The sequence below is a fragment of the Gobio gobio genome (assembly GCF_949357685.1).
Source record: "Gobio gobio genome assembly, chromosome: 3".
Classification (NCBI taxonomy): Eukaryota; Metazoa; Chordata; class Actinopteri; order Cypriniformes; family Gobionidae; genus Gobio; species Gobio gobio.
Window position 1 is genome coordinate 46,271 of NC_137099.1, and position 24,122 is coordinate 70,392.

The 24,122-nt window shown below is 40.8% G+C and overlaps 1 protein-coding gene across 2 annotated transcripts in view; it reads right to left on the reverse strand.

The window, feature by feature from the left end:
• Positions 1-229: 229 nt before the first annotated feature.
• LOC307123766 (NACHT, LRR and PYD domains-containing protein 3-like) overlaps positions 230-24,122 on the reverse strand; it is a 55,871-nt gene continuing 31,978 nt past the window's right edge. Inside the window, exons 13-19 of one of the 2 annotated variants that reach the window (XM_079812464.1) lie at positions 19,163-19,336; positions 18,887-19,060; positions 18,276-18,449; positions 18,000-18,173; positions 16,227-16,400; positions 1,467-1,625; positions 230-1,210 (exon numbers count right to left, since the gene is read on the reverse strand). In XM_079812464.1, coding sequence (XP_079668590.1) covers positions 1,204-1,210; positions 1,467-1,625; positions 16,227-16,400; positions 18,000-18,173; positions 18,276-18,449; positions 18,887-19,060; positions 19,163-19,336 — 1,036 coding nt within the window. In that variant the 3' untranslated portion in view covers positions 230-1,203. The remainder of the gene's footprint in view (positions 1,211-1,466; positions 1,626-16,226; positions 16,401-17,999; positions 18,174-18,275; positions 18,450-18,886; positions 19,061-19,162; positions 19,337-24,122) is intronic. The other variant, XM_079812465.1, reaches the window with a different exon arrangement.

Sequence of the window (24,122 nt, forward strand, 5' to 3'; positions counted from 1 at the left end):
GAGCACAGAGCGGAGTAATGGATCACAGGAAAAGCAGTCACAGACAGAACTGGTTTTGCTGAAGATTTGGGCTGGGCTAAAATGATTGCTTCTGCTTCACATGATATTGCGATATTGTGACCTCTAGTGGTGAGCTTGAGAAACTGCTTTTTCTGTTTCAGGTCTACAGCTTTCACAGGAGAATCTCTGCATCTGCTGTTGCATCTACTGAACAAATGAACCCTTCAAATCAAACTAAATTATTTTATTTGTATATTTACACAATATGCCAATACATAAAAATGCATACAATGGCTAAAGAGAAAATTATACTTGCTAAAAATGCGGTGGATTATGGGTACATGAATGCTGTGACTGCTAATGCTGAATCTGAGTCTGGGCTGGTGTGGGAAACTTCATCATCTTTCACCGTAGGACAGTCAAAGCTTTGAGTCTCATGACCACAGACATATTTCTGCATTATGAGAGACAGAACCTCATACACATTTAAAAATATATATTCTGTATATAAAATAAAGAAATACAAATGTAAAACAGATTCATGTAAAATAAAATAATAACGGTATAAAGAAATATACATATGATTGATTTAAATCTCTGTACATGTATTTAATGATTTAATATATATTTAAGTACTACATTTGAGAATTAAAATATAAATTTCTTCATTATAGATGAGTTTAATCCCAACATTAGTATGATGTAGGACACTAAAGACTCCCATTCCTGCTAATCCAGCTCATCTGATCTCAGATCAGGCTCTTCCTCCTCTATTTCAGCTCTTAAATCAACAATAACCAGTCAACATTACTCATCATGTGTGTGTGCTTCTATTGATGTTGCGTTATTAAATCTGAACGTCTGAATCTCTTCCTCCTGTATGCATTAGTACTCATTATAAATGATAATACACAAGAGCTGGTATGATGAACTCTACATGTGTTAAAGCAGTGCTATTTGAAAAACTGCATGTATATAAACAGCTTGAGCTCATAACAGCTGTAGGTTTGGCAGTGTATTTATGAAGTGCTGTAGAGCAGCATCTCAGCTAAACTACCATCACACATATTCATTTATTACAGTGTTATATTGAGAACCTCCTGAGGATCTTTAATCTGATGGTGGCTTTGCTTGAGCTGTTGATGTCTCTGGTTCCTCCTGAGCTTTAGCCCAATATAACCAGTGCTCCTGCTCCAGCTCTTCCTATAGGCTGAAAGAGGAAGTAGAAGAACATAATCAGTGCTCAGTGGAACAAGCTGCACATTATATCAATATTTACATTACTTTGAGCACAAAGTGTAATAGACTGTAACCAACATTAAATTACTGTAATCTGATTAGTTACTGATCTTACATTATTTGGCGTACATATTGTTTTTAAATATGTATGTCTTAAATATAATACATTTAAAGTTAAATCCCCATGTTTGTGTTAGTGTGAGTGGTGTAAAGTGATGTTTCCTCACCTCAGGTCACAGTTTGAGTCTCGCATCACGTCTCTGAGCTGCTGTGAGTCTCTGATCGTATTGTTTCTCAGATTAAGCTCTTTTAAAAACTGCAGTGCTTTTGAGTTTGTCAAAGACTGAGTTAAAGGAGAAACATCTGTAATGCCACAGTCATATAGGCTAGAAAAGACACAAGAGAAAAGAGAAATGATTGTAACTTTCACCCAGAGTGTGATATCAAACCAGAATCTGACAGGAACATTCACAGCTGGATTTGCACTTTCATAACAGCATTGCTCAAGAAAATAAAGATCTGCAGAATAAAGAGGCTGTTTGGGGAAATGTGTGTCACGTGTGTGTCACATCTGCTCCTGCTTTTACACCTGCAGAATTTAATCTCGCAAAGGAAAATATGACAGAATATCAGGAAAGGTGTCTGATAGATTAAAACTACCAGCAGTCTTACCAGACCATTTATAAAAAAGACAAGTATTTTAAACATATATTAATGTGTTAATATGCCACATTGGTAAAAGGTTTAAAATACAATGAAAGACAACAGAGCAGTTTAAAAAACATAAGAGCCCAATCTTCAGTCAGAGGAAGAAGATTCTGCAGGAACATTCACTGCAAACTTATTGATATTATATTTGTGTAAATGTTATAATGCTATTACAGTTACTGTTCTTATCACAAACATAATTAATAATGAGTGAAGCTCTGTCTGGTTTGATGCTTGTGTTTGCAGACGCTGCTGTTTGCTCTGTGGCGAAAGCATCTTATCCTCACACATTATTCCTGACTGAAGTTACTGACTAACAGAAGCTGCTTGTGCCGCACAGCACATATAAAGCTCACTGATGAAGACATGATCACACACACCATATGGTCTGTGACACTATGGCCTAAACTGACCTGCGAGCGCTGGGTACTCGAGTGCTCAGACCCTTCTTCATCACATCACTAAACACATCACTAATAGAGGTCGACTGATTCATCGGTTTTGCAGATTAATCGGCACTGATAGTTGATTGGTGGAATAATCGGTTATCTGCAAAAATCGATACCGATAGTTTTTCTGGGTTGCGTTACTTGAGCGGCTGAGACGGGTGCGCTGTCATTATACAGTACGAGAGCTCTGAGAAGGTCTGCTGTCATTATATAGCACGAGAGCGCCCTCTAGAGGCCAAATAACAACTATCACTGACGGTGTTTATATTAACATGTGAGGCTGCGCTGAACGGAGAGCACACACTGCACAGAGAGAGAGCGCTCACACATCAGATGTGCGTTTAAAACACTGACAGTGAAACGATATGAATACAGGACACTTCAGTACATGTTTCCAAATCATTATAAAGGCATTCATTTGTTGACTAGATGCTGCATTAGCAGGGAAAGAACAGCGGTGTGTGTGCACTTTGTAGTCGAGGCTGAGAGGACATTAGCATTAGCATTATATTAGCAGTAGCCCAAGCAGTTAAAACAATGTAACAACTCGTGACGTGAGAAAGCAAACTGTATCGTCAAGCAGCCGACAGAAATATAAACACATCAGAAACGTATTGGATTTCAATTCATATTTTGTTGTTTTGATTAGATAATTGCCAAATGTTCTAAAAAAGCTGACTGTTTGGGTTTCTATGAAATAGTGTAGCTTTAATGTTACAAATGGAATATTATTGTAAAGTGTTACCGTGTGATATTTTCCCCCATCTAGTGGTGAAAAGGTATATGACCATCCAGTGAACTTTAGTTTCTGTTCCTCTCAATTCCGATTTCGTTTCAACTCCTACGGTGGCCGATTTAGTCCAACATTAACATGGCTTCCAGTTCGACCTCGTCCACATTCGACACGGTGCCTGTGGGATATTCTGTGCGCAGTGGGATGGTTGGAACTCAACTGGCCTAATTATTCGGCTAGAAAGAACTGCAGCTAATCCAGAGTGAACTTTGATGATAGTAATGTTTATTCAGTCATCCAATTGCAAGGCATAAACAGGTTTGCGTGGATATGTACATAAATGTGGTTTCTGTGAGAGAACAAATAAGGATGGTAAATATACATACACAGTTAAGAACTGTATAACTATACTTATAAGTTACATTTGTATAATGTAACCGTAAACCAGAGCTTATTGTACCATATATAGGCGCTAAATGCAGCTGCATTAAAAGGAGCGGAGCTGCAGCTGCTAACAAGCGGTGTCTGGTTACAAAAGTGTGTGCGGCGCTTTAACGTTAGCACTGCAGTGCGCTCTGTATAACAATTGTTAATAAGCCGATCAGACCTGATACATATTTCCATCAACATACATTACAAGTAAATATTTTCTATAAACGAATAAACATTGTTGATAACAAAATAACTGAATGATTATTCAAATAGGTGAGCATTACGCTATTGTATGTTGACACAAAAATACTTCTGAGGTGACATCAACTGATTTACGCGATGACACACTCTGAAACACAACTACAATGACAATAACTATTATTACTTACGGAGTTATTAACGCACAGAAATACCACACAAGGAAAAACAGACTTTTGAGGAATAAACAAGCCAGGAAAACTCCTTATAACTCTGTTACTGATGCTGCTGAGATGAAAACTCTCTGCACATGCACCAGACAAGTCTGAACAAGTTGACGCGCACATGCGCGAGGCAGAGAATTTTGTACAGTGCCATCGAGTATTAAAACCGGTTAAAACGCGAAAAGCGAAGCTTGAATTTACGGTGTGTCCCTCTTTGGCTAATGTACTTTCAAGATGGAGGGGCAACATGGCGACCACCGTTAGATCCCATTAGGCAAGGCAAGGCAAGGCAAGTTTATTTGTATAGCACATTTCATACACAGTGGCAATTCAAAGTGCTTTACACAGAAATGAAATAAAAATATTACAGTTATAATAGGAATTTAAAGAAATAAAAATAAAGAAAATATTGAAAGATAAAAATAAAGAGTATAATTAAAAATAAAAATAAAAACAGGGTTAAATTTAAGCATATAAATTAAAATGCAAGCAGTTCGGACAAAGCACGTACAGTGGCATAGCTCATTCAGTAAATGCACAGCTAAACAGATGTGTTTTGAGTCTGGATTTGAAAGTGGCTACTGTTTGAGCACATCTGATCTGTTCAGGAAGCTGGTTCCAGGTACGGCTGGCATAATAGCTAAAAGCAGACTCTCCTGGCTTTGAGTGAACCCTTGGTATTTCTAATTGACTTGATCCTGATGATCTGAGTGATCTGTTGGGTTTGTATTTAATCAGCATATCTGCAATGTATTGAGGTCCTAGGTCATTGAGTGATTTATATACAAGTAATAGCACTTTAAAATCGATCCTAAATGTAACTGGAAGCCAGTGTAAAGATCTGAGGACTGGTGTGATATGGTCATATTTTCTGGTTCGGCTCAGGATCCTGGCAGCAGCGTTCTGTATGAGCTGCAGCTGTCTAATGGTCTTTTTGGGAAGGCCGGTGAGAAGACCATTACAATAGTCCACCCTACTGGTAATAAAAGCATGAACGAGTTTCTCTAAGTCTTGCCTGGAAACAAAGCATCTAATTCTTGATATATTTTTGAGATGATAGAAAGCGGATTTAGTTATTGCTTTGACATGACTATTGAAACTCAGGTCTGACTCCAAAATCACACCAAGATTCCTGACTTGATTTTTTGATTTCAGGCCTTTAGCCTCAAGATATGCATTCACCTTCAGAATTTCATCTTTGTTTCCAAATGTAGTAATTTCAGTTTTGTCTTTGTTTAACTGAAGAAAGTTTTGGCACATCCAATTGTTAACTTCATCAATGCATTTACATAGAGAGTCAATGGGGCTGTAGTCATTAGGTGATAGGGCTAAGTAGATCTGGGTGTCGTCAGCATAGCTGTGGTAAGCCATTTTGTTATTTTTCATTATTTGGCTGAGTGGCAGCATGTACAGGTTGAATAGGAGTGGTGCAAGAATTGACCCTTGTGGGACTCCACATGTCATGGATGTCCACTCAGACTTATGGTCACCTATACTCACATAATAACCTCTCCCTTCTAAGTATGACCTGAACCATTTGAGGACCATTCCAGAAAGCCCAACCCAATTTTCTAGCCTGTCAAGAAGTATTTTGTGGTCAACAGTGTCGAATGCAGCACTGAGGTCCAGTAGTACCAGAATTGATGTTTTGCCTGTATCTGTATTGAGGCGAATATCATTTATAATCTTTATGAGCGCCGTCTCTGTGCTGTGATGCGGTCGGAAACCAGATTGAAAATTGTCAAAGTATCCGTTTGAGCTTAAGAATTTGTTCAGCTGACTGAAAACAACTTTTTCAATGATCTTGCCTATGAAGGGGAGATTTGAGATTGGTCTGTAGTTGCTCAATATGGAGTTATCCAGATTTCTCTTTTTCAGGAGAGGCTTAACTACTGCGGTTTTAAGGGAGTTTGGAAAAGTCCCAGAAAGAAGTGAGGCGTTTACCACTTCTAGGAGATCTGCTTCTAAACAGTTAAACACACTTTTGAAAAAAGAAGTGGGGAGTGTGTCAAGGGCGCAGGTTGATGTTTTAAGGTGCTGTACTGTTTCTTCTAAAATTTTACCATCAATTGCTTCGAAATCAGTCATAGTAACTTTCTGAGGCTGTGGTCTGATCTGATTCACCTCAGAGCAACTAAACGATGTGCTGATCGCATTTCTGATATTAATGATTTTCTCGGAGAAGAAGGAAGCAAACTCTGGGCAAAGCATTTCACTGGGAATGTGACTCGGGGGGTTTGTTAGTCTCTCTACAGTAGCAAAAATAGTGCGCGTGTTGTTTATGTTTCTGTTTATAATATTTGAAAAGAAGGTCTGTCTAGCTTTGCCTAGTTCCACATTGAAAGCACGAAGACTGTCTTTATAGATCTTATAATGGACTACAAGTTTTGTCTTTCGCCACATGCGTTCCGATTTCCTGCATTGTCTTTTCATTAATTGCACTTCTGTTGAGTTTCTCCAAGGTGCTTTTTGTTTGCCACTCTTTTTCCTGGCTTTTACGGGAGCAATATCATCAATTACACCCTTAACTTTTGAGTTAAAAGAGTCAAGGAGAAAATCAACAGAGTCTGCAGATATGCTTGGTGTTAGAGATATAGCCTTCATAAACAGCACACTAGTGTTCTCATTTAAGCATCTCTTTTTGATAGAGACAGATCTGGTTTCAATGGCAGGAGAGATTGATATATCAAAGAAAATACAGAAATGATCAGACAGTGCCACATCCTTAATAACTATCGATGAAATGTTTAGCCCCTTACTGATTAGTAAATCTAGAGTGTGTCCACGATCATGTGTGGGTCCGTGAACATGTTGTGTCAAATCAAAAGTGTTAAGAACAGTCATGAGATCTTTTGTTGTACTGGATTCAGCATTGTCAATGTGAATGTTAAAATCCCCAGCAATAGCAAAACAGTCATACTCAGATGAGATTGCTGATAACAGCTCTGTAAAGTCATCAATAAAGGCCGGAGAATATTTCGGAGGCCTATAAATAATGATAAGCAGGATGCGTGGAGCACCTTTTAGCACAATGCCCAGATATTCTAGAGACAAATAGTCACCAAACGATACTTGCTTACATTGATAGACATCTTTAAATAGTGCTGCGACCCCCCCGCCCCTTCTGACTGGTCTGCAGACACTCATAAAAGTAAAGTTAGGAGGGGCTGTTTCATTGAGGACTGTTGCACTGCAGCTGTCTTCTAGCCACGTTTCATTTAGCAGCAAAAAATCTAGGTTGTTTGTGGATATTAAGTCATTGACTAGAAATGATTTGTTTTTAAGTGAACGGATGTTTAAGAGTGCTAACTTAACAGTATTAATTTTAATTTTTTCCCCCATAGTAATCTTAGTTTGACAATTAACAGGCAGCAGATTAGATGGGTTTGCCATACGGCCTGAGAAAGCCTTGGACTTTCTATCACGTAACAGAACAGAAATAGAGAAAGATAGAGGCACACTGGATTCACGCATGTTTTGTAAACATTTGATAAGATTGCTGTTGACGTTGCGAGGACCCAGAACACGTCACTGAGAGCTGGTATCAGTTGTTTTTGGTGCAGATGGAGGAGGGTGTGTGCCCTGGCGTTGTGACCGAAGAAATCTCATAGGAGGAGGGGCAGAGCGAGCTGGGCCCACAGTCTTTGGTGGTTGTGGGGCTCGACGCTCTTTGGTTGATATCTGGGGGCTCGCAGTGATCGAGTATGATTGTCTGTTTCCAGTATAAACAAAATCCATTTTCTCTGTGAAGCTCAGAGGCGGGGATGCTGTAGAGCGGGATAACATGTCTGGTGAGGGGGGCTGTTTCTCTGGTGTTACCGGAAACTGCAATATGTTATCGTCCGGTTCAAGGATTGACATTTCTTCCAGCCTATTGCTTATATTACATATAAGTTTTAAAAGTTCACCAGTGTCACTCCTGATGGTCCCCATTTTTACCAGTGCCTCCACAGACTCCACAGTATGGGCTGAGATGTTACTGTTTAGTGGCTCGATCTGTGTCACTTCGAGCTGTTCTAATCCATCACAGTCTATCTGTGGTGAGCTCTGAGGGCTGGGTTCAGCTGGGAGTGTGTCCATGAGAAGTGGTTGTTGTGGCTGCGTGGTGTTATCATTGTCCTTGTGGGGTGTATCAACCGCATGTCCATTCAGATGCTGAAATGAAGTCCTGTGATCGTACTTTACTGGTGTGTGTGTGCTTTCCAGGTTGAGTGGGTTAGCACACACAGCTGAAGGATGATGAAGGGAAAAATAAATATTGTCCTGTAGCACTCTTGCACCGAGTTTGTTTGGGTGGAGGCCATTTGATGTAAACAGTTGTCTCTGACTCCAGAAGAGATTAAAGTTGTCGATAAAGTTCACTCCCTTCATGTTGCAGGTTTTTTGCAGCCATGTATTAAGCCCAAGTAGCCGTGAGAACCTATTTGTTCCTCTTGCTGGAAGTGGTCCACTGATGAACGGCTGAACTTTCAGTTTTCTAAGTGTTTCAAAAAGTTCATTAAAATCCCTCTTTAGAAGTTCTGACTCCTCTCTCTGAATATCGTTCTTTCCCACATGAATGATAAGTCGATTTGCAGTCTTATGTTTCATCAGAATGTTCTTAAGTTCCCTGTTTACATCAGAGACTGTTGCTTGTGGAAGGCAGCATGTAGTTGTATCCCTGCTGCTAATGTTTCTGATTGTTGAGTCCCCCACTATGAGAGTCCTGGGCTCGGCTGCGCTCTGAGCTGAGGGCCGCTGTCTGCTTGACCTTGAGCGCCTGTTAGCAGTGTTAGCTGCGGGCTGATTCAATCTGTGTTCGGTCATATTCATCACATTTGGGGATTCCTCACCCACATTCATTAGCACTTCAAATCTGTTTTCAAGATGTATATTTGGTGGTAGAAAACTAGTGTTTGCAATCCTTGTGTCTGGGGTAGAGCATGCTACTGCGGCAATATGTGATGCTCGTGACAATCTGATGTCTCGAGTGCCTTTGGGTCTTGCTCCCTGTTTGTTCCATTGATTAGTGTGTTGATCAGTTACTTGTTTCTCTACATGTTGAGTAGCACTACATTTATGGGACTCACCGGCAGTGTGCAGAGGGCGATCATGATTACCTAATGTATTTTCAATGGCATATTATAAACTTACGAGAATACTTTATTACTTGAAAGAAGTAAATATACATTAATGAGCACATATATTTTTGAAAGAACTAAGTGTTTTTAGCTAAGAATAGACTAAAAAAGTTACACAGTGTAGCTTTAATAAGTATTGTTCATTGTTAGTTTTATCTATTAACCTTAGTTAATGCACTATGAACTAACATGAATGAAAGGTACAATTGTATTGATTAAATATTAATACATGCTGTAAAATGTATATTGCATATTGCATATAGTTCATGGGAGCTAGATAAATAAGCTAATACATCCTTGTGAACAAATGGGACTTGCAGTTACCTATGACATTTACATAAATTTTTCTAGGTTATCCACAGGTTTCCTGCGTCCCATGAGGCCTTGCGTCAAAAGTGGGAGCGTCTTCCGGTTTGAAGTAAGCAAGCGGGACTTTATGCATTTCCATCGTAGTTTATGCGCACATTTTCATATCGGATAGAAAATCTATCCGCCTCAAACGAGTGCATACGTTTTTATGCGCATTTATAGAATTCAAAATAGGTGGATGGAAACACAGCTTATTGACATTCAACAGTTGACAGTCATTCAAGCTCTCCAAATTTGCTAACGCTGTGGGAACACAACCTCAACAAACTTTCAAAAGGGTGAAGCAACAGTGCCTTTACCCTCCGCGGTAACGTATTTGGTTGGGAGGATGACGTGAAGAAGTGCCTCGTATCACGTACAGTAGCATTTTTAGCTATTTTCTAGATTCAGTAACGTTAGCTTGTGATGTAAGGCGATGAGTAATTTGAAAGCTCAGAGGTGTATCAGTATCTGTCGGAAACGATCTAAAAGTGGACATTGAGCCGAGTCTACACGTATCCCATCATAAGGCGTGTGTTCTAGCATCAGTGACCGGTGAAGGACAGACCGCGGGTGTTCATGTGTTAGGGCCGGGACGCTGCTGGAGTGATGAATCAGCTCTTTTGTGGAAGGTCAGTAAAGTAAGGACAATGTTTATTAGTGGTGCTTGCGTAGCAAGGCATCACTATTACTATCTTGCCCCAGAACGGTTTTAGTGATGCCTTGCGCAGCAAGGCATCACCATCACTCTCAAACATACTTATTAGTGGGCCTTGCGAAGCAAGGCATCAATATTGTTATTCTCCATACTTATTAATATTCGTGGAGCTTGTTTAGCAAGGCGTATATATACTATGTAACCCAGGATCGGTTTATTATTATTCTTTTTCCACACAACATTTTGACGCGCTACTCCTCCCGCACCGTTTGTCACACACCCATGAATGAGGCGTCAAAACGTGCGGCTTAATCGGGAATGGTGTGCTATATCTTTTCTAAGGGATCGGGGGTACGATGTTCGCCCCAGGGGCGAAAAAGTAGCGAAAAAAATCACATAGACTTAACATTGGGAAAAATTTTAACGAGTCATAACTCTGAGAGAGGATTTCGTAGAAACTCGTGTGTCACCACATTTGAAGAGGCTGACAGGCCCTATAAGATGACACATCGCAATGGGGTGTGAGTTCTACCCCTGGGGCGCTAGAGCTCCCCAAATTTCCTCAAATTTCTCCATTGACTTATAATGGGGAGGGACGTCCCATTAAACTCATGCGTTTCTCTTTCTATGGGAAATTGCATAGGGATTTTGTATTGACCACAGCTCTGGCTCACAGTGTCTCAGAGACAAGGGGGTGGGCTCAATTTACTCTGACAGCCAATCACTATCTCAGGATCACTGTGACCCTATCAAGCCACGCCCTAGCAACCATTTAGAGCTCCCTAGCAACTGATCCCATAGACTTCCATTTAAAAACATCAAAGGGATATCTTTGGATAGAAGTGTCATAGAAACACAAGGGTGGGTTTGTTTAACTCGGGGCATCAACAGCCAATCACAAATCACCTTCAACACTTCCTAGCCACGCCCTAGCAACCATTATCAAGCAGCCTAGCAACCGTGTACCAAGACCTATATCTCTGCCTCAGAACATCACAGAGGCATGGGGGTTGGTTTATATCATTCATACTGACAAGCAGCCTTTGGAGTATCATCATTGGATGCTGCCAAGCCACTCCATAGCAACCAAACAGAGTACCCTAGCAACCGTATAACAAGACCTATATCTCTGCATCAGAACATCGTAGAGACATGGGGGTTGGTTTATATCATTCATACTGACAAGCAGTATCATCATTGAATGTTGCCAAAACATTCCATAGCAACCAACCAGAGTTCCCTAGCAACCGTTTACCAAGACCTATATCTCTGCATCAGAACATCGTAGAGACATGGGGGTTGGTTTATATCATTCATACTGACAAGCAGTATCATCATTGGATGCTGCCAAGCCCCTCCATAGCAACCAAACAGAGTACCCTAGCAACCGTTTACCAAGACCTATATCTCTGCATCAGAACATCATAGAGACATGGGGGTTGGGTTTTTTGGCTCATGCTAGCAAACTGGACTTTCAACATGCTAGACATGCTAGCAGTGAATAGCTACATGCTAATAATGACTAGCTAACAGCTAAATCAGGCTGAGAAAATGATAACAACTCTATAAAAACTCCATAGTAACCATTTGTGACAATTGACAACTGCCTAACAACAACATAGCAACCACCCAAAATACCTTAGCAATGCCTAGCAACCGCCAAGAACACCTTAGCAACCGCCTAGCAACGCCCTAGCAACCACCCAGAATACCTTAGCAACCGCCTAGCAACCGCCCAGAACATCTTAGCAACCGCCTAGCAACGCCCTAGCAACCACCCAGAATACCTTAGCAACCGCCTAGCAACACCATAGCAACCACCCAGAATACCTTAGCAACCACCTAGCAACACCCTAGCAACCACTCCGAATACCTTAGCAACCGCCTAGCAACGCCCTAGCAACCACCCAGAACACCCTAGCAACCGCCTAGCAACCACCCAGAATACCTTAGCAACCGCCTAGCAACGCCCTAGCAACCACCCAGAATACCTTAGCAACCGCCTAGCAACTACCCAGAACACCTTAGCAACCGCCTAGCAACGTCCTAGCAACCACCCAGAACACCCTAGCAACCGCCTAGCAACCACCCAGAACACCTTAGCAACCGCCTAGCAACATCCTAGCAACCACCCAGAACACCCTAGCAACCGCCTAGCAACCACCCAGAATACCTTAGCAACCACCTAGCAACACCCTAGCAACCACTCCGAATACCTTAGCAACCGCCTAGCAACGCCCTAGCAACCACCCAGAACACCCTAGCAACCGCCTAGCAACCACCCAGAATAACATAGCAACCGCCTAGCAACGCCCTAGCAACCACCCAGAACACCCTAGCAACCGCCTAGCAACCACCCAGAATAACATAGCAACCGCCTAGCAACGCCCTAGCAACCACCCAGAACACCATAGCAACCGCCTAGCAACCACCCAGAATACCTTAGCAACCGCCTAGCAACACCCTAGCAACCACCCAGAACACCTTAGCAACCGCCTAGAAACGTCCTAGCAACCACCCAGAACACCTTAGCAACCGCCTAGCAACACCCTAGCAACCACCCAGAATACCTTAGCAACCGTTTACCAAGACCTATATCTCTACCTCAGAACATCATAGAGACATGGGGATTGGTTTATATCATTCATACTGACAAGCAGTATCATCATTGGATGCTGCCAAGCCACTCCATAGCAACCAAACAGAGTACCCTAGCAACCATATAACAAGACCTATATCTCTGCATCACAACATCGTAAAGACATGGTGGTTGGTTTATATCATTCATACTGACAAGCAGCCTTTGGAGTATTGTCATTGGATGCTGCCAAGCCACTCCATAGCAACCAAACAGAGTACCCTAGCAACCGTTTACCAAGACCTATATCTCTGCCTCAGAACATCCTAGAGACATGGGGGTTGGTTTATATCATTCATACTGACAAGCAGTATCATCATTGGATGCTGCCAAGCCCCCCTAGCAACCAAACAGAGTACCCTAGCAACCGTTTACAAGGACCTATATCTCTGCATCAGAACATCGTAGAGGCATGGGGGTTGGGTCTTTTGACTCAGACTGGCAAATAGTCTTTAAATGTCACCCCATAAATTTTATAGCCACTCCATAGCAACCATATAGAGTACCCTAGCAACCGTACAAACACATGAATAGGACATATCTCAGCTCCACAACATCGTACAGACTTGGGGGCGGCCTCTTTTGTTTCGGGTGAGAATCCAGTACACACAACATAGCATCCGAGAGGATTTTTTTGCCACGGCAAGCACCACTCACATTTTCTTCAGGAAATGTACATTCTAGTTGTATTGTAAAATTATTAATTAGTGGTGCTTGCGTAGCAAGGCATCACTATTACTATCTAGCCCCAGAACGGTTTTTAGTGATGCCTTGCGCAGCAAGGCATCACCATCACTCTCAAACATACTTATTAGTGGTGCTTGCCAAGCAAGGCATCAATATTGTTATTCTCCATACTTAAAATTATTATTGGGGCTTGCGTAGCAAGCCATAAATATTTAATATCTCACCCCAGATCGGTTTATTATTATTCTTACTTCTGGACACTTTTTCGGCGCGCTTCTCCTCCCACATTTTTTGTCACAGACCCATGAATGAGGCGTCAAATCGACCGGCCTATACGGGAATGGTGTGCTATATCTTTTCTAAGAGGTCGGGGGTGCGATGTTCGCCCCAGGGGCGAAAAAGTAGCCCAAAAATCCCATTGACTTAACATTGCGACGAATTTTGACCCCTCGTAGCTCCAAGCGAGGATTTCGTAGAAACTCCTGACTTACCACATTTGAAGAGGCTGACAGGCCCAGTAAGATGACACATCGCAATGGGGTATAAGTTGTACCCCTGGGGTGCAGGAGCTGCCCAAAATTTTACCCCATTCATTGTCTATGGGGAGGATGTCCCGTTAAGCTCGTGTATCTCTTACTATGGGAAATTGCATAGGGATTTTGTATTGAACACAGCTCTGGCTCACAGTGTCTCAGAGACAAGGGGGTGGGCTCAATTTACTCAGAGAGCCAATCACTATCTCAGGATGATTGTCAACATATGAAGCCACGCCCTAGCAACCACTTAGAGCTCCCTAGCAACTGATCCCATAGACTTCCATTGAAAGAGATCAAAGTGATATCTTTGGATAGAAGTGTCATAGAAACACGAGGGTGGGTTTGTTTGACTCGGGGCATCAACAGCCAATCACAAGTCACCTTCAACACTTCCTAGCCACGCCCTAGCAACCATTATCAAGCAGCCTAGCAACCGTTAACCAAGACCGATATCTCTGCCTCAGAACATCATAGAGGCATGGGGGTTGGTTTATATAATTCATACTGACAAGCAGCCTTTGACATATTGTCATTGGATGCTGCCAAGCCACTCCATAGCAACCAAAAAGAGTACCCTAGCAACCGTTTACCAAGACCTATATCTCTGCCTCAGAACATCATAGAGACATGGGGGTTGGTTTATATCATTCATACAGACAAGCAGTATCATCATTGGATGCTGCCAAGCCCCTCCATAGCAACCAAACAGAGTACCCTAGCAACCGTTTACCAAGACCTATATCTCTGCCTCAGAACATCATAGAGGCATGGGGGTTGGTTTATATCATTCATACAGACAAGCAGTATCATCATTGGATGCTGCCAAGCCCCTCCATAGCAACCAAACAGAGTACCCTAGCAACCGTTTACCAAGACCTATATCTCTGCCTCAGAACATCATAGAGACATGGGGGTTGGTTTATATCATTCATACAGACAAGCAGTATCATCATTGGATGCTGCCAAGCCCCCCTAGCAACCAAAAAGAGTACCCTAGCAACCGTATACCAAGACCTATATCTCTGCTTCGGAACATCGTAGAGACATGGGGGTTGGTTTATATCATTCATACAGACAAGCAGTATCATCATTGGATGCTGCAAAGCCCCTCCATAGCAACCAAACAGAGTACCCTAGCAACCGTTTACAAGGACCTATATCTCTGCATCAGAACATCGTAGAGGCATGGGGGTTGGGTCTTTTGACTCAGACTGGCAAATAGTCTTTAAATGTCACCCCATAAATTGTATAGCCACTCCATAGCAACCATATAGAGTACCCTAGCAACCGTACAAACACATGAATAGGACATATCTCAGCTCCAAAACATCGTACAGACTTGGGGGTGGCCTCTTTTGTTTCGGGTGAGAATCCAGTACACACAACATAGCATCCGAGAGGATTTTTTTGCCACGGCAAGCACCACTCACATTTTCTTCAGGAAATGTACATTCTAGTTAACTAATAAATGTACTAAACAGAAATGTTTAGTGTGTGTCATTCATGTTGCTTCACAGTAGCCTTCATTAACCCCTGTGGCACCATCTGATAAAAACAATAGTAAGTGATAATTTTGAAACCTTGCCAATGATCTGAAAAACTCTTAGCCTCTCCACTAACTAGCACACACAATCCCATCGGTAAACTTCTCCCGCCGCCTCACCGGAAGTTGTACCCACGATCTTTATTACAGTAGCGCTCCCCGGAAACAGGCGGATAGCTAAAGGAACATTTATTTATAATATATTTTTTTATGTTTAAATTATTTTCTGTGGAATTTGTTCTGTTAGAACTTTTTTAATGTATCCATTTTTACATATTTCATTTAGCAATTTTCATGGTTCAGTACTGTTATGTTTATTTATTTGTTTTTATCCATTTTAAAAACTATCGGTTGATTAATCTGTTATCTGCAAGTGTGGTCCAGCCTAGTTATCGGTATCGGTAAAATTCACTATCGGTCGACCTCTAATCACTAAGAGCAATTATTTTCCACAAATATAAAGTTCACATTATTCGGCTCTTAATGAGATGTTGATTAAAACTGTTTTGGTTACATTTTTAAAAGTTGAAGTGATTTTAAAGGGTTAGACCTTTATAGTACTTGTTTAATAAAACTCTGATTGTGTTCGTCTGAAAGAAGAATATCACACACACAGAGGATGAGCTGAGGGAGAGTAAATCATGGGCTAATCTTCATTTATGGGTGAACTAACCCTTTAAGCATTTTGATTCTTGTCTGTGAATGTGACTGACCTCAATGTCTCCAGTTTACAGTGAGAATCCTCCAGTAAGTCACATAAGGGCTTCACTCCAGAGTCTCCTAGTTCATTCATACTCAGGTCCAGATCTCTCAGGTGTGATGGGTTTGATCTCAGAGCTGAAGTCAGGATGAGACACTGTTTCTCTGTAATACTGCAGTAACTCAGACTGAAGACAGAAAGAGAAAAGACAATAGCTCAGATCTGTGATGATGATCTTATTAACACATCCAGTGGTCATATAGTCTATAGTTTCCATAATCTGCTTGTAATCGTGTCACTAGTTCTGTGTGCTGGAAACTGATGTTTCTTCTCTTTCTTTTTTAAAACTATTTCTTTTTTGTCTCTTTCGTTTATTGTAGCAGCAGATTCAAATCTCATGATATTTCTGCAGAACAATATGTACACAACTACAATGTACATTTCCTGAAGAAAACGTGAGTGGTGTTTGCTGTGGCAAAAAAAAAACAGTTATCATTTTGCTAGCATGATGTTAACACGATTAGCATTATGTTAGCATGATTAGCTAACATGATTAACATGTTGCTAGAATAATGCTAACACAATTAGCATGTTGTTAACATGATGCTAACACGATTAGCATGATGTTAGCATGATTAGATAACACGATTAGCATGATGTTAGCATGATTAGCTAACAGATTAGCATGATGTTAACATGATGATAACACAATTAACATGTTGCTAGCATTATGCTAACATGATTAGCATGTTTTGCTAGTATGTTTTTAACCAAATGCTAACATGATTAGCATGTTGCTAGAATAATGTTAACAGAATTAGCATTATGCTAGCATTATGTTAACATCATTAACATATTGTGAGTATTAATGCTAGCACATTTTGACTTGTTTTTATTATATTCTAACCCTAAGCTAATCACTATTAGCATGTAGCTATTCCCTGCTAGCATGTGTAGCATGTTGAAAGTCCAGTTTGCTAGCATGAGCCAAAAGACCCAACCCCCACGTCTCTATGATGTTCTTATGCAGAGATATAGGCCTTGCTAAAGGGTTGCTAGGGTACTCTGTTTGGTTGCTATGGAGTGGCGTGGCAGCTGCCAATGATGTTACTCCAAAGGCTGCTTGCCCGTATGAATGATATAAACCAACCTCCATGCCTCTGTGACATTCAGATTAAAAGATATAGCTCTTTGGATTTGGGTTGCTAGGGTGCTTGATAATGATTGCTAGGGCGTGGCTAGGAAGTGTTGAAGGTGATTGTGATTGGCTGATGCCCCAAGTCAAACAGACCCACCCTCGTGTTTCTATGACACTTCTATCCAAAGATTTACCATTAATGTTTTTCAATGTAATTCTATGGGATCAGTTGCTAGGGAGCTCTAAATGGTTGCTAGGGCGTGGCTATGATAGCTTCACGATGACCCAGAGATAGTGATTGGTTGGCTGAGTAAAGTGATAATAAGCTGGTGGATTTGACGCCTCATTCGTGGGTCTGTGACAAACGGTGTGGGAGGAGTAGCGCTGAAATTTTATCCAGAAGAAGAATAATAAGTGTGGAGAATAACAATAGAGATGCCTTGCTACCGCTAACACCACTAATCAGTTCATTGTGTCAAATAATTTAAATTAATTTATTTACTCAAGACACCTAATTTTAATTGTGACCAATGGCAAAGACCAGCAGATGCAATGCTTCAGTGTAAATGATGTGACTCGTGTCCAGTTGTCTTGAACTAAACAGTGAACTGTAATCTCACTGTAACTGTACAGTATAATGATACTGACTGTAGTTTCTCCAGCTGTGATTGTGGGTTCATCAGTAGATCACTGAGGTTTCTCACTCCAGAGTCTCCTAGTTTATTCCAGCTCAGCTCCAGCTCTCTCAGGTGTGATGGGTTTGATCTCAGAGCTGAAGTCACAGCAGAACAACCTTCATCTGTCATAGAACAGCCTCTTAACCTACATTGAGAGAAATGAGAGAACTCTTTATTCTGTAAAGTTATAGCATCTTCATAAATGTAGTGTGAACTCAGGCTATTGATGAGATATTGAGTTCTTCACCTCAATCTCTCCAGTTTACAGTGAGAATCCTCCAGTGCGGCACATAAGGGCTTCACTCCAGAGTCTCCTAGTTTATTCACACTCAGGTCCAGATCTCTCAGGTGTGATGGGTTTGATCTCAGAGCTGAAGTCAGGATGAGACACTGTTTCTCTGTAATACTGCATCCAATCAGACTGAAGACAGAAAGAGAAAAGACAATAGCTTAGATCTGTGATGATGATCTTATTAAAGACATACAGTGGTCATATAGTCTATAGTTCCCATAATCTGCTTGTAATCGTGTCTCTAGTTCTGTGAGCTGGAAACTGATGTTTCTTCTCTTTCTTTTTTAAAACTTTTAAACTATTTATTTTTTTGTCTCTTTTGTTTATTGTAGCAGCAGATTCAAATCTCATGATATTTCTGCAGAACAACATGTACACAATCAGTTCATTGTGTCAAATACTTTTAATGAAATTATTTACTCAAGACGCCTAATTTTAATTGTGACCAATGGCAAAGACCAGCAGATGCAATGCTTCAGTGTAAATGATGTGACTCGTGTCCAGTTGTCTTAAACTAAACCGTGAACTGTAATCTCACTGTAACTGTACAGTATAATGATACTGACTGTAGTTTCTCCAGCTGTGATTGTGGGTTCATCAGTAGATCACTGAGGTTTCTCACTCCAGAGTCTCCTAGTTCATTCCAGCTCATGTTCAGCTCTCTCAGGTGTGATGGGTTTGATCTCAGAGCTGAAGTCACAGCAGAACAACCTTCATCTGTCATATCACAGCGGCTTAACCTACATTGAGAGAAATGAGAAAACTCTTTATTCTGTAAAGTTATAGCATCTTCATAAATGTAGTGTGAACTCAGGCTATTCATGAGATATTGAGTTCCTCACCTCAATCTCTCCAGTTTACAGTGAGAATCCTCCAGTACGGCACATAAGTGCTTCACTCCAGAGTCTCCTAGTTTATTCCAGCTCAGGTCCAGCTCTCTCAGGTGTGATGGGTTTGATCTCAGAGCTGAAGTCAGGATGAGACACTGTTTCTCTGTAATTCTGCATTCACTCAGACTGAAGACAGAAAGAGAAAAGACAATAGCTCAGATCTGTGATGATCAAACTGAACTTTTAAAGGATTTTTTCAGACAGTCATTCATCAATCCATCATTTGAAAGTCATATTTGTAATTCTCTACAACAGTATTTTTCATCTCAGAAGTGTCATAAAGTTCTAGTTTACACATTAACTTCAGATCAACTTGAAGACTGGTTCTTTCATGTCAACATCACCCTATGGTTTGCTCACTGGGCAAATGTGTTCAGGTCTGTTGTTCTCACACACGTTTACTAGGGATGCACAATATTATCAGCACGATATCGTAATCGGCCGATAAATGCTTAAAATATAAAAATATGAAGGAATTATGCCGATATGCCTTGGCGATATGATAACGTGTTGATATGCGCCTGCAATAACTATAATAACTGCTATAGTGATAAGATCATGTCAGCACGCTCATTCTTGAAGTGAAAACAAGCAAATACATCACACGTACAGTGATTTATATTTACAGTTTTTAAATGCTGCCTTGAATTTGTGAATGTGGTACAGAAGGATGTGACCGTCAACGCAGGGTTGCCAGGTTTTCATAACAAAACTAGCCCAAAACTAGCCCAAAACAAGCCCAAAACTAGCCCAAAACAAGCCCAAAACTAGCCCAAAACAAGCCCAAAACTAGCCCAAAACTAGCCCAAAACTAGCCCAAAACAAGCCCAAAACAAGCCCAAAACTAGCCCAAAACAAGCCCAAAACTAGCCCAAAACAAGCCCAAAACTAGCCCAAAACTAGCTCAAAACTAGCCCAAAACAAGCTCAAAACTAGCCCAAAACAAGCTCAAAACTAGCCCAAAACTAGCCCAAAACAAGCTCAAACTAGCCCAAAAACAAGCCCAAAACTAGCCCAAAACTAGCTCAAAACTAGCCCGAAACAAGCCCAAAACTAGCCCAAAACTAGCCCAAAACAAGCTCAAAACTAGCCCAAAACAAGCTCAAAACTAGCCCAAAACAAGCCCAAAACAAGCTCAAAACTAGCCAAAAACAAGCCCAAAACTAGCCCAAAACAAGCCCAAAACTAGCCCAAAACTAGCCCAAAACTAGCTCAAAACTAGCCCAAAACAAGCCCAAAACTAGCCCAAAACAAGCCCAAAACTAGTCCAAAACTAGCCCAAAACAAGGCCAAAACTAGCCCAAAACTAGCCCAAAACTAGTCCAAAACTAGCCCAAAACTAGCTCAAAACTAGCCCAAAACAAGCCCAAAACTAGTCCAAAACTAGCCCAATCGCATCTCCTCAATCTCCAGTGCAGCCTCCACAGCAGCAGAAGCTCCTCCAGGTCCCAGTGCCCGCCTCTAGAATGTTATATATACTGTATTTGTAGTGGGGTTTAGCGCTGTTGTAATAAAATGAAAAGTAAAATTACACAAATAAATTGAAGTTACTTCTTATTCTGAATAAATAAAGCAGTAATGGTGTCATAAATCACAAGAATGACACTTGTGAATTAAATACGTTTATTCATCTGTAATAAGATTTTTATGAAATGGATGATGAAAAATTATTAAAGGAGCTCTAAAATAATTGTAGAATGTTTTATTTGAAGCTGAAGCTAAAGACGGCATCAGCTGAAGTCATGCCACCCCCACTTCCTGTGCACAAACGTCACATCCAAAAATACAGTATTTAGGTACACCTGCATCTGTCTGGGGTGAAAGATCACTGACTATATTGTTATTTTCAGAACTTTTAATATACTCTTATTATAAAAATAACTTTATTGACATTTATTTATCTTTAACAAGTATCATTTTAGTAAGGAGACCTCAGAAATCTGAAACCACAATCAAAAATAAAAGTTTTTGCTCAAAATGGTGTTGTTTCCAAACAAAGGGAAAAAATAAACGTATATCGGCATCGGCCAGAATATCGGCATATCAGCAAAAATCCAATATCGCGCATCCCTAATTTTGACACAATCTCTACCACCAATACGAATGAAAGATGTTCATGACATCATCCTGCTCTAGAATCTGAAGCTTCCCGCCTCGTAAATGATAACAGACGCTGAGACTGCATCTGAAATCGGTCACTCGTTCACTCATTTACTATCTCCTATACAGTGAAGGGCATATATAGTGCACTATATAGAGGACAGTGAACAATTCAGACAGTAAATATGCTTTCCATTAGAGAGACTGAAGTGTGGCTTCACATCAGTGTCACACGAGTCAGAGAGAGAGAGATAGCACAGTGTGTCATATCATTATATCATATATCATAAAGTGTATCATATGAACGAGTCGGCACAGACCACAAAACATAAACACAAAATGTTGTATTTTAAAGCGATATGGAGATCAAACAACACAAGCGGTTAGACAGCCTCTGCATTAGAAACAGCCCTGATGAGAAGAGATGACGAGCTCTTTACAGCACATTAGCATGATTATGATCATCACTGTTTTACTGTAACAGATCAATATGAAGTCAGAAGGAGAATCTAGTAGACACGCTCTGACTTCCTGTTTCAGTGGAAATGACATCACCACATTGAATAATGCGGCACTTCAGTGAGGCTTTAAAAAATGAGCGGCCCTAAATTTAAGTAAATGTAGATGTGAAATATAATCCTTTGAAATTAAAGCATACATGTGTACTTAAATTTAAGTTATACACAATTAAATTGATTTAGTATCTGATTGTTTGTTATTAAAGGTGCAGTGTGTAAGTTTTAGTGGCATCTAGTGGTGAGGTTGTGAATTACACCCGTCCACCGCTCACCCCTCCCTTTCAAAGCACATAGAGAAGCTACGGTGGCCCACACAGGACAAAGATGTGTTCGTCTGAGAGAGCAGAGAGTAGCTAGTGCTCTGTAGAGAAGTTTGTCCCTTTAGGGCTACTGTAGAAACATGACGGCACAAAATGGCGGCTTCACTGTAAGGGACCTGCGGTGTGTGTAGATAGAAATGGCTAAGATATTTTTTATGAAACCTGATTTTTCTGTCCCTCTTCTTTATTGTGAGTTCAGTATCGCTATTTGTATCGAATCGTGACATGAGTTACACCCCTAAAATATAATAATAATATTTTTATTTTACATTACAACTGTTATATTTGAATACTATATTTATGGTCTTAATTTCATAATTTTCAAACATCGTTTTTCCATTTTGACAGATTACTGAAGGTAGCCCTTGAAGCTTCTCTTATGTTGATAAACTCATCCCAATACAAGTGAAGGAAGATGGTTGGTTGGCACATGTTTTGTGCCCAAATGTACGTTAAAGGGGTGATGAATTGAGAAATCAACTTTCCCTTGAGCCTTTGATATATAAAAGCTCATCGTGATATAAGAATATCCTGTAAATTTCAGAGGTGAAAACGTCCTTGTTAGTCTAAGAAAAGCTTTTATTGACACCAGGCCCAGAAAATGCTCAGAATATGTCGGCCCTTGATGTCATCGCATGCAGAAACGCCGCCTCAACATATTAATATGTACACCTGCTTCTGTAGCCCCGCCCACAGACTCGTGGAGCTAAACGGATCACGATACCAAGCTATAAACATGCCAAAGAGAGAAATACATTGCGCTGTGCCTGTTTGTGGAAGAACACAGTCACTGCATAAGCTTCCTTCGGATTCTAATATTAGGAATGAGTGGTTCAACTTTATTTTTAATGAAGTTCCGGCTCACGTTGGGAAAACATTGCATGTTCATTTCACCGGATTCGTTTGTAAATAAGAGACTGGATTTGCAGACAGGATGAGATTACAGGAATGCATGAAGCTAATCACTAATGTGAGTAAAAATGTTTTATATGTGATTGTATTGCATTGTTACAGATCAAATACAATGTTACATTGTGTACATGTCTAACTAAACATAACTTGCCACTGTCACAGGGCAGCCCAGTGTGTTTTCCAGACGGGCTACCAATGCATATCATCATAAACAGTGAAATAACATTCCTTTCTTGATGTGCGTTCACTCTCTTGACTTGATATTTGAAGGAAAAATACAATTGCAGAAGTTTTGATCATGCAGTCTGCAATGTACTTGGCGTGTGTGTGTGTGTGTGTGTGTGTGTGTGTGTGTGTGTGTGTGTGTGTGTGTGTGTGTGTGTGTGTGTGTTTGAGTGTGTGTGATGCACGCTTCGCGGTTATATCCACCAATCAGGCAGGCAAAGTAATAAAAAAACATTCCAATCAATCGTGGATGGATGAGAGATAAATCATTGTGTTTGTTCCGGTGTTCCGGTTGCCGTTTGTCACACACTTTCAAAACAATGCCTCACGCGTACGGCGTACTCATGTGGGAGCCGAAGCTCATTAAATATGCAAAGCTTATCCAATCATAGCAGTGGCCGTTTACTTCCAAGTCTTCAGTGCGAGAGAGCCTCAAAACCAGGGCAGAAAATAGCCTATTATTATTCGTTATGATGTTTTTGAATGGTAAAACCACGCTAACGTCATAAGTTGACCTCATTTTTTTTTTAAAAGCCAGTTCATGACCCCTTTAAGAAAAATGTGCTTTTCACTTCTCCTATTTTGGGGTATGGGGTGTGTTTGGGGTATAGGGTGTGTTTGGGGTATGGGGTGTGTTTGGGGTATGGGGTGTGTTGGGGTATGGGGTGTTTTGGGGTATGGGGTGTTTTGGGGTATGGGGTGTGTTTGGGGTATGGGGTGTGTTGGGGTATGGGGTGTTTTGGGGTATGGGGTGTGTTGGGGTATGGGGTGTTTTGGGGTATGGGGTGTTTGGGGTGTTTTGGGGTATGGGGTGTGTTGGGGTATGGGGTGTGTTGG